At 42.5% G+C, this 13194-nt stretch overlaps 2 protein-coding genes across 5 annotated transcripts in view; both read left to right on the plus strand.

Moving 5' to 3' along the window:
- The first annotated feature begins 420 nt into the window (after positions 1 to 420).
- On the plus strand, positions 421 to 2003 carry LOC140537453 (E3 ubiquitin-protein ligase NHLRC1-like). Its single transcript, XM_072659731.1, has one exon. The coding sequence runs from the start codon at positions 479 to 481 to the stop codon at positions 1790 to 1792; it is 1314 nt and encodes a 437-aa protein (XP_072515832.1). The 5' UTR covers positions 421 to 478; the 3' UTR covers positions 1793 to 2003.
- Positions 2004 to 6427: 4424 nt separating this feature from the next.
- Positions 6428 to 13194, plus strand: part of kif13a (kinesin family member 13A) — a 92003-nt gene continuing 85236 nt past the window's right edge. For all 4 annotated transcript variants that reach the window (XM_072692498.1, XM_072692500.1, XM_072692499.1 and 1 more), the window contains exons 1-2: positions 6428 to 6755; positions 7041 to 7131. In XM_072692498.1, the coding sequence (XP_072548599.1) occupies positions 6701 to 6755; positions 7041 to 7131 (146 nt within the window). In that variant the 5' untranslated portion in view covers positions 6428 to 6700. The remainder of the gene's footprint in view (positions 6756 to 7040; positions 7132 to 13194) is intronic.

Raw genomic sequence — 13194 nt, forward strand, 5'->3', positions numbered from 1 at the left:
AATAAAAGTTGGCAAACCATTTTTTTCCACGTCAATCAGCCATAACATTAAAACCACCCACTAATATTGTGCAAGTCCTTCTTGTGCCACCAAAGCAGCTCTGACCCGTCAAGAGGTTAGCAGCAGAACCTTTGAGTCCAGTAAATTGTGAGGTGAGGCCTCCAAGAGCATCAATGAGTCTTGGGCACCCATGATCCATGGTTTCCTTCCTTGGAGCGCTTTGGTAGGTTCTGCCAAATTTGTAGGACCTCCCAAATGTTCTGACCCATTTGTCTAGAACCTCTCAGTCACCTGTCACCTGGTTTTAATGTTATGGCTGATCTGTGTGGCATGTATTTGCTCTTTTCAGCAGTAGGTGGCAGCACAGGCACTCCATTCTGATAGAGGGCATCACATGACCCAGCGGCCTGTAGGAAACATGGTGCTGCAGCTCTGCTGTCTTGCTGTCCTTTATTTCCAAGCCCAGAAATAACTGGACATGTCTGAAGCCCCGGTCTCTCAGCCCAGCAGCTCTGGAAGGGTGAAAGGGGCCGAGGAGATCCTGGCGGAGATCCGCTCTGACCTGCTGGAGTGTAAGGTGTGCTTCGAGAGGTTCTCCTCACAGCAGAGTGGACGCAGGCCCAGGAATCTGCCCTGTGGTCATGTGATCTGTCTGGCATGTGTCTGCGCCGTGGCACACCCTGTCTTACGCCAACTGGAGTGCCCTTTCTGCAGGCGGATGTGCGATATCGGGGCCACCTACGACTGCCAGGCCCTCCTTGAACTTCAGGACCTTCTCGGTTCGGCAGGAATTCCAAGACGTCCCTTAAGCGCTCTAGGTTCAGGCCCATCCTGGTCTGGTCCTCCATGCCTAGAAAGGGGAGGCCAAGCTGGGGCAGAAGGGCTGGCTTCGGGCCTTATGCGTCTTCGCGCTGCCTTTGGAGGCTGGGGCACAATCGTCAATCCAACTGGGGTCGCTGTTCTGGGGTCATCAACGGCAGTGGTGGTGGTGGTCCATGGAGGCCACGAGAAGGTCACCATCTTCGACTCTCAGGGCCAATATTTGCACAGCTTTGGTGATTACGGTCACAACTGTTCCCAACTCTGTCACATTCTTGGTGTTGCAGTATCCGCTAACGGCCACATTGTGGTGACCGATGCAGGAGACAGCTCAGTTAAGGTCTTCTCCTCCAGGGGACGTCCTCTGGTCACCATCTTCGGGCCGTTTGAGCTGCCGTGGGGTGTTGATGTGGACAACTGTGGGCGCTTTCTTGTGACTGATGCTCAAGCTGGCACTCTTTGGCAGGTAGTGGTGGACTTTGGGCAGAACCTTGTCTTAACCAAGGTGGTGGTTCTGAAGGAGCTTCGGTGCCCGAGAGCTGTGACGTCGTGTAGAGTTTCTGGACGTGTTGCAGTGTTGGAGCACCTAGCGGCCCAAAGAGGCCACAATGGGGATCCAGTAGCAACACGGCTGAAGCTGTTCAGCAAGGATTTTGTCCTGCTAACCCAGGTGGACAGTTTCAGCCTGAGCTTGATGAACTCTACGAAGCTGGACATCTCCTACACTGCCTTTGACAGGAGAGGGGATGTGATTGTGGCGGATTCCCAACAAGGTCTCATATGGAGTTTGGGTGACCTGCAGAAAGCGCCGGTGCTGTCTCCACTGGTGAAGGACGGACTCGTGCGTCCAGTGGGTTTAGTGGCGACTGAGCAGAACTCTCTGATTGTCTTGGACGGTGGAGACCATGCGGTGAAGATATACTCGGCCAGTGCAGGGGACTCATACGATGCTAAAAGAAGCAAATCGATCTGAAGATTTCTTGTTGTTACTCTTAAAGGAAATTGGGTCTCCTAATGCTGATTATATTGATTATAAGGTATTAATAAAATTAGAACCCAGGTTTACCTGGATTCAGGTATTACATATAAATATAACCTTTATTAATAGCAGTATAATAAATAAAATGGCAATTTATGCTGCATTCTGCTCTCCTGGAGTTCAATAAACACATCGGCTTACCAAACATCTGGATTTGTGTTTATTTGGGTTTATTCTAATGTTATATAGAGTTAATTACAGGTAGACACTCTCACTCAGCACTGATTTTGAGTTTATTTGGGTTTATTCTAATGTTATATAGAGTTAATTACAGGTAGACACTCTCACTCAGCACTGATTTTACGTTTATTTGGGTTTATTCTAATGTTATATAGAGTTAATTACAGGTAGACACTCTCACTCAGCACTGATTTTGAGTTTATTTGGGTTTATTCTAATGTTATATAGAGTTAATTACAGGTAGACACTCTCACTCAGCACTGATTTTACGTTTATTTGGGTTTATTCTAATGTTATATAGAGTTAATTACAGGTAGACACTCTCACTCAGCACTGATTTTACGTTTATTTGGGTTTATTCTAATGTTATATAGAGTTAATTACAGGTAGACACTCTCACTCAGCACTGATTTTGAGTTTATTTGGGTTTATTCTAATGTTATATAGAGTTAATTACAGGTAGACACTCTCACTCAGCACTGATTTTACGTTTATTTGGGTTTATTCTAATGTTATAGAGAGTTAATTACAGGTAGACACTCTCACTGACCACTGACTTTACGTTTATTTGGGTTTATTCTAATGTTATATAGAGTTAATTGCAGGTAGACACTCTCACTGACAACTGACTTTATGTTTATTAGGGTTTATTCTAATGTTATATAGAGTTAATTACAGGTAGACGCTCTCACTGACCACTGGCTTTATGTTTATTTGGGTTTATTCTAATGTTATATAGAGTTAATTACAGGTAGACGCTCTCACTCAGCACTGACTATGTTTATTTGGGTTTATTCTAATGTTATATAGAGTTAATTACAGGTAGACGCTCTCACTCAGCACTGACTTTATGTTTATTTGGGTTTATTCTAATGTTATATAGAGTTAATTACAGGTAGACGCTCTCACTCAGCACTGACTTTATGTTTATTTGGGTTTATTCTAATGTTATATAGAGTTAATTACAGGTAGACGCTCTCACTGAGCACTGACTGTTTATTTGGGTTTATTCTAATGTTATATAGAGTTAATTACAGGTAGACGCTCTCACTGACCACTGACTTTATGTTTATTTGGGTTTATTCTAATGTTATATAGAGTTAATTACAGGTAGATGCTCTCACTGACCACCGACTTTATGTTTATTTGGGTTTATTCTAATGTTATATAGAGTTAATTACAGGTAGACATTCTCACTGAGCACTGACTTTGTTTATTTGGGTTTATTCTAATGTTATATAGAGTTAATTACAGGTAGACACTCTCACTCAGCACTGACTTTATGTTTATTTGGGTTTATTCTAATGTTATATAGAGTTAATTACAGGTAGACGCTCTTACTCAGCACTGACTTTATGTTTATTTGGGTTTATTCTAATGTTATATAGAGTTAATTACAGGTAGACGCTCTCACTCAGCACTGACTATGTTTATTTGGGTTTATTCTAATGTTATATAGAGTTAATTACAGGTAGACGCTCTCACTCAGCACTGACTACGTTTATTTGGGTTTATTCTAATGTTATATAGAGTTAATTACAGGTAGACGCTTTCACTCAGCACTGACTTTATGTTTATTTGGGTTTATTCTAATGTTATATAGAGTTAATTACAGGTAGACACTCTCACTCAGCACTGATTTCATGTTTATTTGGGTTCATTCTAATGTTATATAGAGTTAATTACAGGTAGACACTCTCACTGACCACTGACTTTATGTTTATTTGGGTTTATTCTAATGTTATATAGAGTTAATTACAGGTAGACACTCTCACTGACCACTGACTTTCTGTTTATTTGGGTTTATTCTAATGTTATATAGAGTTAATTACAGGTAGACACTCTCACTCAGCACTGATTTTATGTTTATTTGGGTTTATTCTAATGTTATATAGAGTTAATTACAGGTAGACACTCTCACTCAGCACTGATTTTATGTTTATTTGGGTTTATTCTAATGTTATATAGAGTTAATTACAGGTAGACACTCTCACTCAGCACTGACTTTATGTTTATTTGGGTTTATTCTAATGTTATATAGAGTTAATTACAGGTAGACGCTCTCACTGAGCACTGACTGTTTATTTGGGTTTATTCTAATGTTATATAGAGTTAATTACAGGTAGACGCTCTCACTGACCACTGACTTTATGTTTATTTGGGTTTATTCTAATGTTATATAGAGTTAATTACAGGTAGACGCTCTCACTGACCACCGACTTTATGTTTATTTGGGTTTATTCTAATGTTATATAGAGTTAATTACAGGTAGACACTCTCACTGAGCACTGACTTTGTTTATTTGGGTTTATTCTAATGTTATATAGAGTTAATTACAGGTAGACACTCTCACTCAGCACTGACTATGTTTATTTGGGTTTATTCTAATGTTATATAGAGTTAATTACAGGTAGACGCTCTTACTCAGCACTGACTTTATGTTTATTTGGGTTTATTCTAATGTTATATAGAGTTAATTACAGGTAGACGCTCTCACTCAGCACTGACTATGTTTATTTGGGTTTATTCTAATGTTATATAGAGTTAATTACAGGTAGACGCTCTCACTCAGCACTGACTACGTTTATTTGGGTTTATTCTAATGTTATATAGAGTTAATTACAGGTAGACGCTCTCACTCAGCACTGACTTTATGTTTATTTGGGTTTATTCTAATGTTATATAGAGTTAATTACAGGTAGACACTCTCACTCAGCACTGATTTCATGTTTATTTGGGTTCATTCTAATGTTATATAGAGTTAATTACAGGTAGACACTCTCACTCAGCACTGATTTTATGTTTATTTGGGTTTATTCTAATGTTATATAGAGTTAATTACAGGTAGACACTCTCACTCAGCACTGATTTTATGTTTATTTGGGTTTATTCTAATGTTATATAGAGTTAATTACAGGTAGACACTCTCACTGAGCACTGATTTTATGTTTATTTGGGTTTATTCTAATGTTATATAGAGTTAATTGCAGGTAGACACTCTCACTGACCACTTCATGTTTATTTGGGTTTATTCTAATGTTATATAGAGTTAATTGCAGGTAGACACTCTCACTGACCACTGACTTTATGTTTATTTGGGTTTATTCTAATGTTATATAGAGTTAATTACAGGTAGACACTCTCACTGACCACTGACTTTATGTTTATTTGGGTTTATTCTGATGTTATATAGAGTTAATTACAGGTAGACACTCTCACTCAGCACTGACTTTATGTTTATTTGGGTTTATTCTAATGTTATATAGAGTTAATTACAGGTAGACACTCTCACTCAGCACTGACTTTATTTTTATTTGGGTTTATTCTAATGTTATATAGAGTTAATTGCAGGTAGACACTCTCACTGACCACTTCATGTTTATTTGGGTTTATTCTAATGTTATATAGAGTTAATTACAGGTAGACGCTCTCACTCAGCACTGACTACGTTTATTTGGGTTTATTCTAATGTTATATAGAGTTAATTACAGGTAGACGCTCTCACTCAGCACTGACTACGTTTATTTGGGTTTATTCTAATGTTATATAGAGTTAATTACAGGTAGACACTCTCACTCAGCACTGACTTTATGTTTATTTGGGTTTATTCTAATGTTATATAGAGTTAATTACAGGTAGACACTCTCACTGAGCACTGATTTTATGTTTATTTGGGTTTATTCTAATGTTATATAGAGTTAATTACAGGTAGACACTCTCACTGAGCACTGATTTTATGTTTATTAGGGTTTATTCTAATGTTATATAGAGTTAATTACAGGTAGACACTCTCACTCAGCACTGATTTTATGTTTATTTGGGTTTATTCTAATGTTATATAGAGTTAATTACAGGTAGACACTCTCACTGACCACTGACTTTATGTTTATTTGGGTTTATTCTAATGTTATATAGAGTTAAATGCTGCGATTAGCAGATTTAAGCTACTTTTGCTAATAACAGAAGCCCCCTGACAGGGTGTAATTTAGGGGTTCTTTCAACAAAATGCAAATAATTAATCAACAGATGTAAAAATTATATATTAAAGCATCTTATAGTAAGAAAATGTGTAAGTTTAAAGTTTGCGGGGCTCTGAAAGTTATCTGAACAGGGTGAGAAAGGTGTAAAGGCCCTGTCAGGTTATGGCGTGGGCAGTAGTTCGAGCTGCGGGAGACCCCCACTCTAGCCCGGGGAGTGGAGCTGAAGTTCCCCGCTAGCCTCCGTCTCGCCCCGGCTCTCATTTCCCCCTCGGGTTGGGGATTTTCCGTGTGTCTGTGCTTGGCTAAGCCTTTTAAAAACTTCACGTCGCCTTTCTGAGGCCGTGTTGGTGCGTTTCGTGTCCGTAAGGAAACACTGGACGGGTTCTCCCCCCCTCGCTAGCCGAACTGCTCCCAGCGGAAGATGGCGGTCGGGATGCTGAGCGGCGCTGAAGCCGGAGCTCCGCTGCGGCTCGTTTTAGCCAGATAGCGAGGTGGAGACGGGGGCAGATGTGTTGAGATTTGCTGGGTATGCTGGGCTTCGTTTCAGGCGGGTTCTTCCACCCTTTTGCCGGCACACACTTCAAGGGGAGCTCTGTTATTTGCGGGACTTCGCCAGGACGTGTGTTGTTGATCTAGCCCTCCGTTACAAGAGCTGAGCAAAACAACGACAAAGTGCGTGAAAATGTCGGATACTAAGGTAAAAGTCGCTGTCCGAGTTCGCCCGATGAACCGAAGAGGTAAGTTACAGCCCGAGTCTCAGCTTGGGATCGATATTTTAGCTGGTTAATCGGTTTGATCAGATATAGCTTAGATAAGCCCGCAGCTCGTGTCTAATGGGGGCTCGTGCTCCATCGTACTGGGCTTGGTTGCAGAAGTGGACAAAATATTGGAAATAAGCGTGTAGGCTGTGATTTCTGCACTTTTTAGGCAGTTGCAGAGGGTTTGAGGGGTGAATGCATGGTTGCCAGTTTGTGAGGGGACTTATTTTATTATAAGCCCAACTTTTCTCCATTGGCTTGCAGAGATTGAGCTGAGCACCAAATGTGTGGTGGAAATGGAAGAAAACCAGACAATCCTTCACCCACCGCCTTCGAACGCAAAGGAAAACAGCAGGTAAACCTGATCTCATGTGTGCAAAGCTCTGGTTTACTCCCTAGGTTCTGCACAAACGTCCAGACCAGGACCAAATGCACCGGGAACTTTTTTTACAGGCATGGGGCCTGTAGTGACCGTGCCAGCTCCTCTGAGGCTGGCCTGTGAAGCTCTGGGTAGGTATTGTCATTTCTAGGTGACCTCTGCACTGGAAATCACTTGCTGCTCGATGGACGCCAGCTTTGACTCTTCGCGAGGACCTTGGCGACTACCGCTGGGCGTGTTTGCAGTGGCCTGCAGTGGGGAGAGCCGGGCATTGCACGGAGCGAGGCCTGGGATGGTGTCCAGTTTCCAGCTTTGCTGAAGTTTAGATGTGAAAATGTCTGCACGTTGCGTCACCACCCGGTTCGAGTCTGTCATGAGACAATGCAAGATGCTCCGGGCCACCGCCGGCCCAAAATAGTGCTTGCTGGTGTTGTGGGGCCTGTGCTGGTGTTTCAGCCCAGACAGGGGGGTTGTGAAGATGATCAAAGCTCATCCAGAGTTGAAGAAGACAAGGTTGGCTCAGGATCCACATTCCAACGTTTTTGTAGTCGAAAAAGTCCACTGTGAATAGATTCGCCAGGATGGGCAGGGCAGATGCCTTCAGTATTAACAGTTATTACCACACTGATATACTGTATGTGTGAGTTATGCAGGCGTGGGCCTGTAGGCTGAACAGAGGAGTGTGGATAATGATGATAACTGAATGTAATAAAAGTTGATTATGAGTCAGAAGTAAAATAATATCTTCCTTGAAACCAGTTTGAGTAGAAATTTAGACATATAATTTTACAATTCTGCCTGAAAAGAACAATTCCACCCTAAAACTTGCAATTTGTGGTGTTCTGTAACTCTCCGTAGCAATTCTCAGGCCTTGGTAATTGGATGTGCTTTGAAAACGTTTTCGGCCTTCTGTTCACTGTTAACTTTTATGATTTTTAAGAAATCTAATTTTAGTATTTTCGTACAAACAGGCAAAACACTGGCTGACATCACGAGGTTAAGCTGTGCTCGGCTGTTGCCAACAGATGACTGAGCTTAGTCGTTCATTACGCCGTGACAGAAGGGTTTGCGTACACATTTGGATAAAAAAAAAAAGCTACATAAATCACATGTGATTTTAAGATTTTAGAATTTCTGCTGTTTGAACACAGTAAGTAAATCTTTGCAGTGGAAAATGAGCTTTGTTTTTATTTAGGACTGTTTTGGCCGTTACGCTGTTTCTTAAGAAATTTGCCGTGACAGAAGGGTTTGCGTACACATTTGGATAAAAAAAAAAAGCTACATAAATCACATGTGATTTTAAGATTTTAGAATTTCTGCTGTTTGAACACAGTAAGTAAATCTTTGTAGTGGAAAATGAGCTTTGTTTTTATTTAGGACTGTTTTGGCCGTTACGCTGTTTCTTAAGAAATTTGCCATGACAAAAGGGTTTGCGTACACATTTGGATAAAAAAAAAAGCCACATAAATCAGCAGTGTGCTTTTAAGATTTTTATTCCTAAAAAGTTTAGAAAATCTGCTGTTTGAACACAGTAAATCTTTGTAGTGGAAAATGAGCTTTGTTTTTATTTAGGACTGTTTTGGCCGTTACGCTGTTTCTTAAGAAATTTGCCGTGACAGAAGGGTTTGCGTACACATTTGGATAAAAAAAAAAGCTACATAAATCACATGTGATTTTAAGATTTTAGAATTTCTGCTGTTTGAACACATAAGTAAATCTTTGCAGTGGAAAATGAGCTTTGTTTTTATTTAGGACTGTTTTGGCCGTTACGCTGTTTCTTAAGAAATTTGCCGTGACAGAAGGGTTTGCGTACACATTTGGATAAAAAAAAGCCACATAAATCAGAGTGTGCTTTTAAGATTTTTACTCCTAAAAAGTTTAGAAAATCTGCTGTTTGAACACAGTAAATCTTTGTGGTGGAAAATGAGCTTTGTTTTTATTTAGGACTGTTTTGGCCGTTACGCTGTTTCTTAAGAAATTTGCCGTGACAGAAGGGTTTGCGTACACATTTGGATAAAAAAAAGCCACATAAATCAGAGTGTGCTTTTAAGATTTTTACTCCTAAAAAGTTTAGAAAATCTGCTGTTTGAACACAGTAAATCTTTGTGGTGGAAAATGAGCTTTGTTTTTATTTAGGACTGTTTTGGCCGTTACGCTGTTTCTTAAGAAATTTGAGAATAAATTTGGCAAGGTTTTAGCACCCCCTGCTGGGCTGACATTCTCACATGAGCATTTTGTGGCCTTTTTTCTTCGTGGTGTTGTGTGGAGGGAGAGATTCGTGGAGACGGATAGATAAAAATATGTGTTCAAAAGTATGGGGAGATATGTGGATGAGGCCTTAGCCTCATGGGTGCGCCCTATCGATTGCAAAAGACTGCTAGCATGTAGTTAGCTAACACAGTGATGTGTTGTCTTAAAGCCCCGCCCTTTCACACTGAAGCTATTGCTTTTTGAATGTGATGCAGTACAGGGCAGCCAGTCAGAGCAGAGATCGTTTACATATATCAGTCAGAAAAGGATATAGAGAGGGCAGGGCATGTTTTGAGAGCTTATGTTGCAAATTGATCTGTAAGTAGGGAGTGTTTGACTTTGTTTGGGGTGAGAAATGCTCAGACGTGGTTTTACAATTTGCCTATTTACCACCCTGTTATTTACCTCTTTTATGCTGGACTTGTGGACAAAATGATGAGCTCTGCTTGTTGTACTGGTACACCGCCAGTCCCCAACGATCCACAGTAGCCATGTAGCATAGCATAGCTTAGCCTAGCTGACTGATTTGCTAGTGCGGACCACTAGCTCCTTCTCACAAAGTTTAGTTATTGCATAAGTCCATTAAAAATAGACATTTTTTGTGACTTGACGGATGGTGTCGGCACGCTAGTTAGCTAGCTAGTTTTTGGGTATTGGAATTGGCCCGTTTTACAGCTTAAGTGAAGCCCACTTGAAATAATACGAGAAAATATAGCATATGGGACCTTCAATTAGGAATGAAGGGATTTGGAACTGGAAAAGTATTTGAAGGTACCTGGGAAAGTACAAATCCATCCGTTAGTAAGTGTAACTAATTACTAGTTCTTAATTATTAGTACTTAATATTCAACAACGTATCATTTCCACAGCCCAGAGCCCATGAGCACTTCATTCGCCGGCTTTGCTGCGAGACGCCCTCGCTGAAGCTTTTTTCGAAACAGCGCCCAAATTAGCGAGTCATGTGCAAGAGATCGGCGAAATCCCACAATCCCGTGCATGCTCGAAATCTGTCACTGCAGTGCAGATTGCTCATCTATTTTCAGGAGGCTATATTAAGACTCCAGTGGAGCACTGTCGGGCCCCGCCGGGGTCAGGTCGGTCCTCTGGTCCGTAATAACTGCTCATGTATTTGCTGGCTGACACCATCCACCATCATCATCGTCGGTAATTACCGCTATCATTAGATGCACGCAACACTTCCCTCCCATACTCAGGGAGTAGTCAGCCATGCTGGTCTCAGTGTGTGAATATCGTCTTGAGGCAACATCACAAGATACAGGGTCTTATGATGTCTGCGCTGGGTTCAGGCGAAATCCCCTCATTCACGCCTTACAGTCATGTGGGGAAAAAGGAAATAGCATCAGGCCAAGACTGACGATTTCCAGAGAACACCTAGACGAAGACCAGGACCAGGTCTTCTGGAACAGGGTGCTTTGGGTAGGGGCTTCCTCCTTGCACACCTCCCATTGAAGACCATGCTTGTGTGTCTCGTCCTGATGGTAGATCACCCTGATGACATTTTAGGACGAGATCTGATCAGTACAGTACTTAGACTCTTTTTAAATAGCCGTGATTTCAGAAGAAACATGCCAATCAGCAGGTGTCCAAATACTTTTGTCCATTTATATAGCTCTCTGGTTGCTCCGGTTTTGAAATCCAAATCTGGTACCAGTTCAGAGTGGAGCTGGGTGGAGTTGGGTGGACCTTGCTAAGTCATGGTACGTCTTCTTTACTCATCTCGAGGTCCGATCTTGGGCTGAATTTGCTGGGACGGTCTGATCTGGCCATGCTGGTCAGCTGTTCTCCGCCTCTGCATCTCCACCCTTCTTTCTGAAGGCCTCAGAGAGCTCTTTGGATCTGGCCATGGTGATGATCTTCTTCACCCCTCACTTCAACCATCAAGAGCAGATGGTACTCCTCCAGAATAATCCTCTCCAACCATGTTCTGATCATCTGCAGCTGATGTTCTCCAGTTTGATTCTCCACATTTGGTAGACCACTGGGTCTGCAAAACATCGGACAGGTCTTGTTGGGTCTTGTTCCCGGCATGCAGTGGTCAGTACCTACCAAAAAGTGCTCAAAGGAAGGACATGGGCACCTAAGGATGCTCACAACCTACAGGACTGAGGGTGTCCGGTGGTTTTTGGATTTGTGGAGTCCATGCATTGAATGGTCAGAGCTTTTTTTGGTGGCACGAGATGGACCTACTCAGTATTAGGCAGGTGGTACTAATATTATGGCTGATCTGTGCATATAAAGAAAATACGTTTGGGCCAGGTGCAGATATGCAGCTACGTTATCCTCGTAGCTCCAGTGCTAAACTGGCCAGATTTGGAAGGGTGGGTGGTGGGTGGGGGGGCTTTGGCGTTAGTGGAGCAGTGCTGCAGTGTGTGTTTTGCTGCAGGAAGAGAGAGTGGATGAGGGAACTCTCGCATTTCGCATGCGGCAGGCAGGTCCTCGAGTGTCACACTGAGTAGGGAAATTTAGAGAGATGCCGTGTCAGCAGTTTCCTCCCGTGGGCCGATGGAGGGCGGCTGGGGAGACAGAGTTCAGTTTACCTGCTCCGAGTGACGCCACTGCAGCACAGCTGCACCTGTAGCAGGACTAGTCCAGCTGGTTTCCTTTGATCTTAAAACCCAGTGCCCTCCACCTGTTTACCCCAGATGTAGTCAGTAAGCCTGGACGCTGGAGTTATCAAAAAAAAAAAGTTTGCGGACACCCCTTCTAATTCTGCATTCAGCCACTTTAAGTTGCACCCATTGCTGACACAGATGTGCTAATACACAGACACAGCTTGTCTAGTTCCTTTTAAGAAGTACTGCCAATAGAATAGGACTCTCTGGAGCAGATAGACATCATGAAGCTATTAGCACCATGCTGCCTAATGCCAGGTGTGGGCTAGTAGAGGGGTATAAAGCCCCCCAGCGTTGAGGAGCTGTGGAGCAGTGGAAGAGCTGTGTTCTCTGGAATGATGGATGGTGGATGGAGTCCAGTACTTTTGGCATGAGTTGGGAACGATGAGGTGGGTGATGAGGAAGCTGGATGTTGATCATCACCTCACCTCACCGACTCTAGCTCTAGTTGCTGAATGCAATCAGATCCTTACAGCAATGCTCCTCCTCCAAAATCTAGTAGAAAGTCTTCTTCCCTGCACAGTAGAGACAGTTACTTCAACAAAAGCAGGCGAAACTCTTTTTAAATAGCCTAAGAAACAGCAAAGCAGCAGGTGTCCACATACTTTTGTCCATGTATATAGCTTTTCAGGAACAGAGCTGAAAGAAGAACGTGAACCTCTCTGGTTGCTCTGGTTTTGAAATCTGAATCTAGTACCAGTTCACAGTGGAGCACAGTTCGCAGAGTGGAGCTGGGTGGAGCTGGGTGGAGTTGAGTGGAGTCATGGATGAGAGGTTGACTCAGAAGTAAATTCCACTTTTCAAACCTTCCTCTGGCCAGAAGAAAATGGGACACTGGACGTTTAACTAAACTCAGCTCTGCATTTCTTGGTCAGTGTTTATAGACGGACTCTCTGGACGTCCCGGTTCAGCAGTTGTCGAGCGCTCAGGCAATACGGTCACCTGGAAATCAGGGCAAGTTAATCGCTGGCTGAGCTGCTCCGGCCAAACATCCAGTTCACACACATTAGCCCATATTTACAGCAATTACCTGAGGGATAATGACTGGAAATTATTCTGCACACTTAAGCTGGACTTGGAGCCGAGGCTGGTGAACACAGGCCTGGTGTGTTTTACAGGCTGAGCCTCATGGTTCTAAGTGGATGCTGTAGATTAT

The sequence above is a fragment of the Salminus brasiliensis genome, chromosome 1, assembly GCF_030463535.1.
Source record: "Salminus brasiliensis chromosome 1, fSalBra1.hap2, whole genome shotgun sequence".
NCBI classification, from domain to species: Eukaryota; Metazoa; Chordata; class Actinopteri; order Characiformes; family Bryconidae; genus Salminus; species Salminus brasiliensis.

Excerpts from the sequence above, each read along its gene's own strand:
- LOC140537453 (XM_072659731.1), top strand. The coding sequence starts at position 479 with ATGTCTGAAGCCCCGGTCTCTCAGCCCAGCAGCTCTGGAAGGGTGAAA.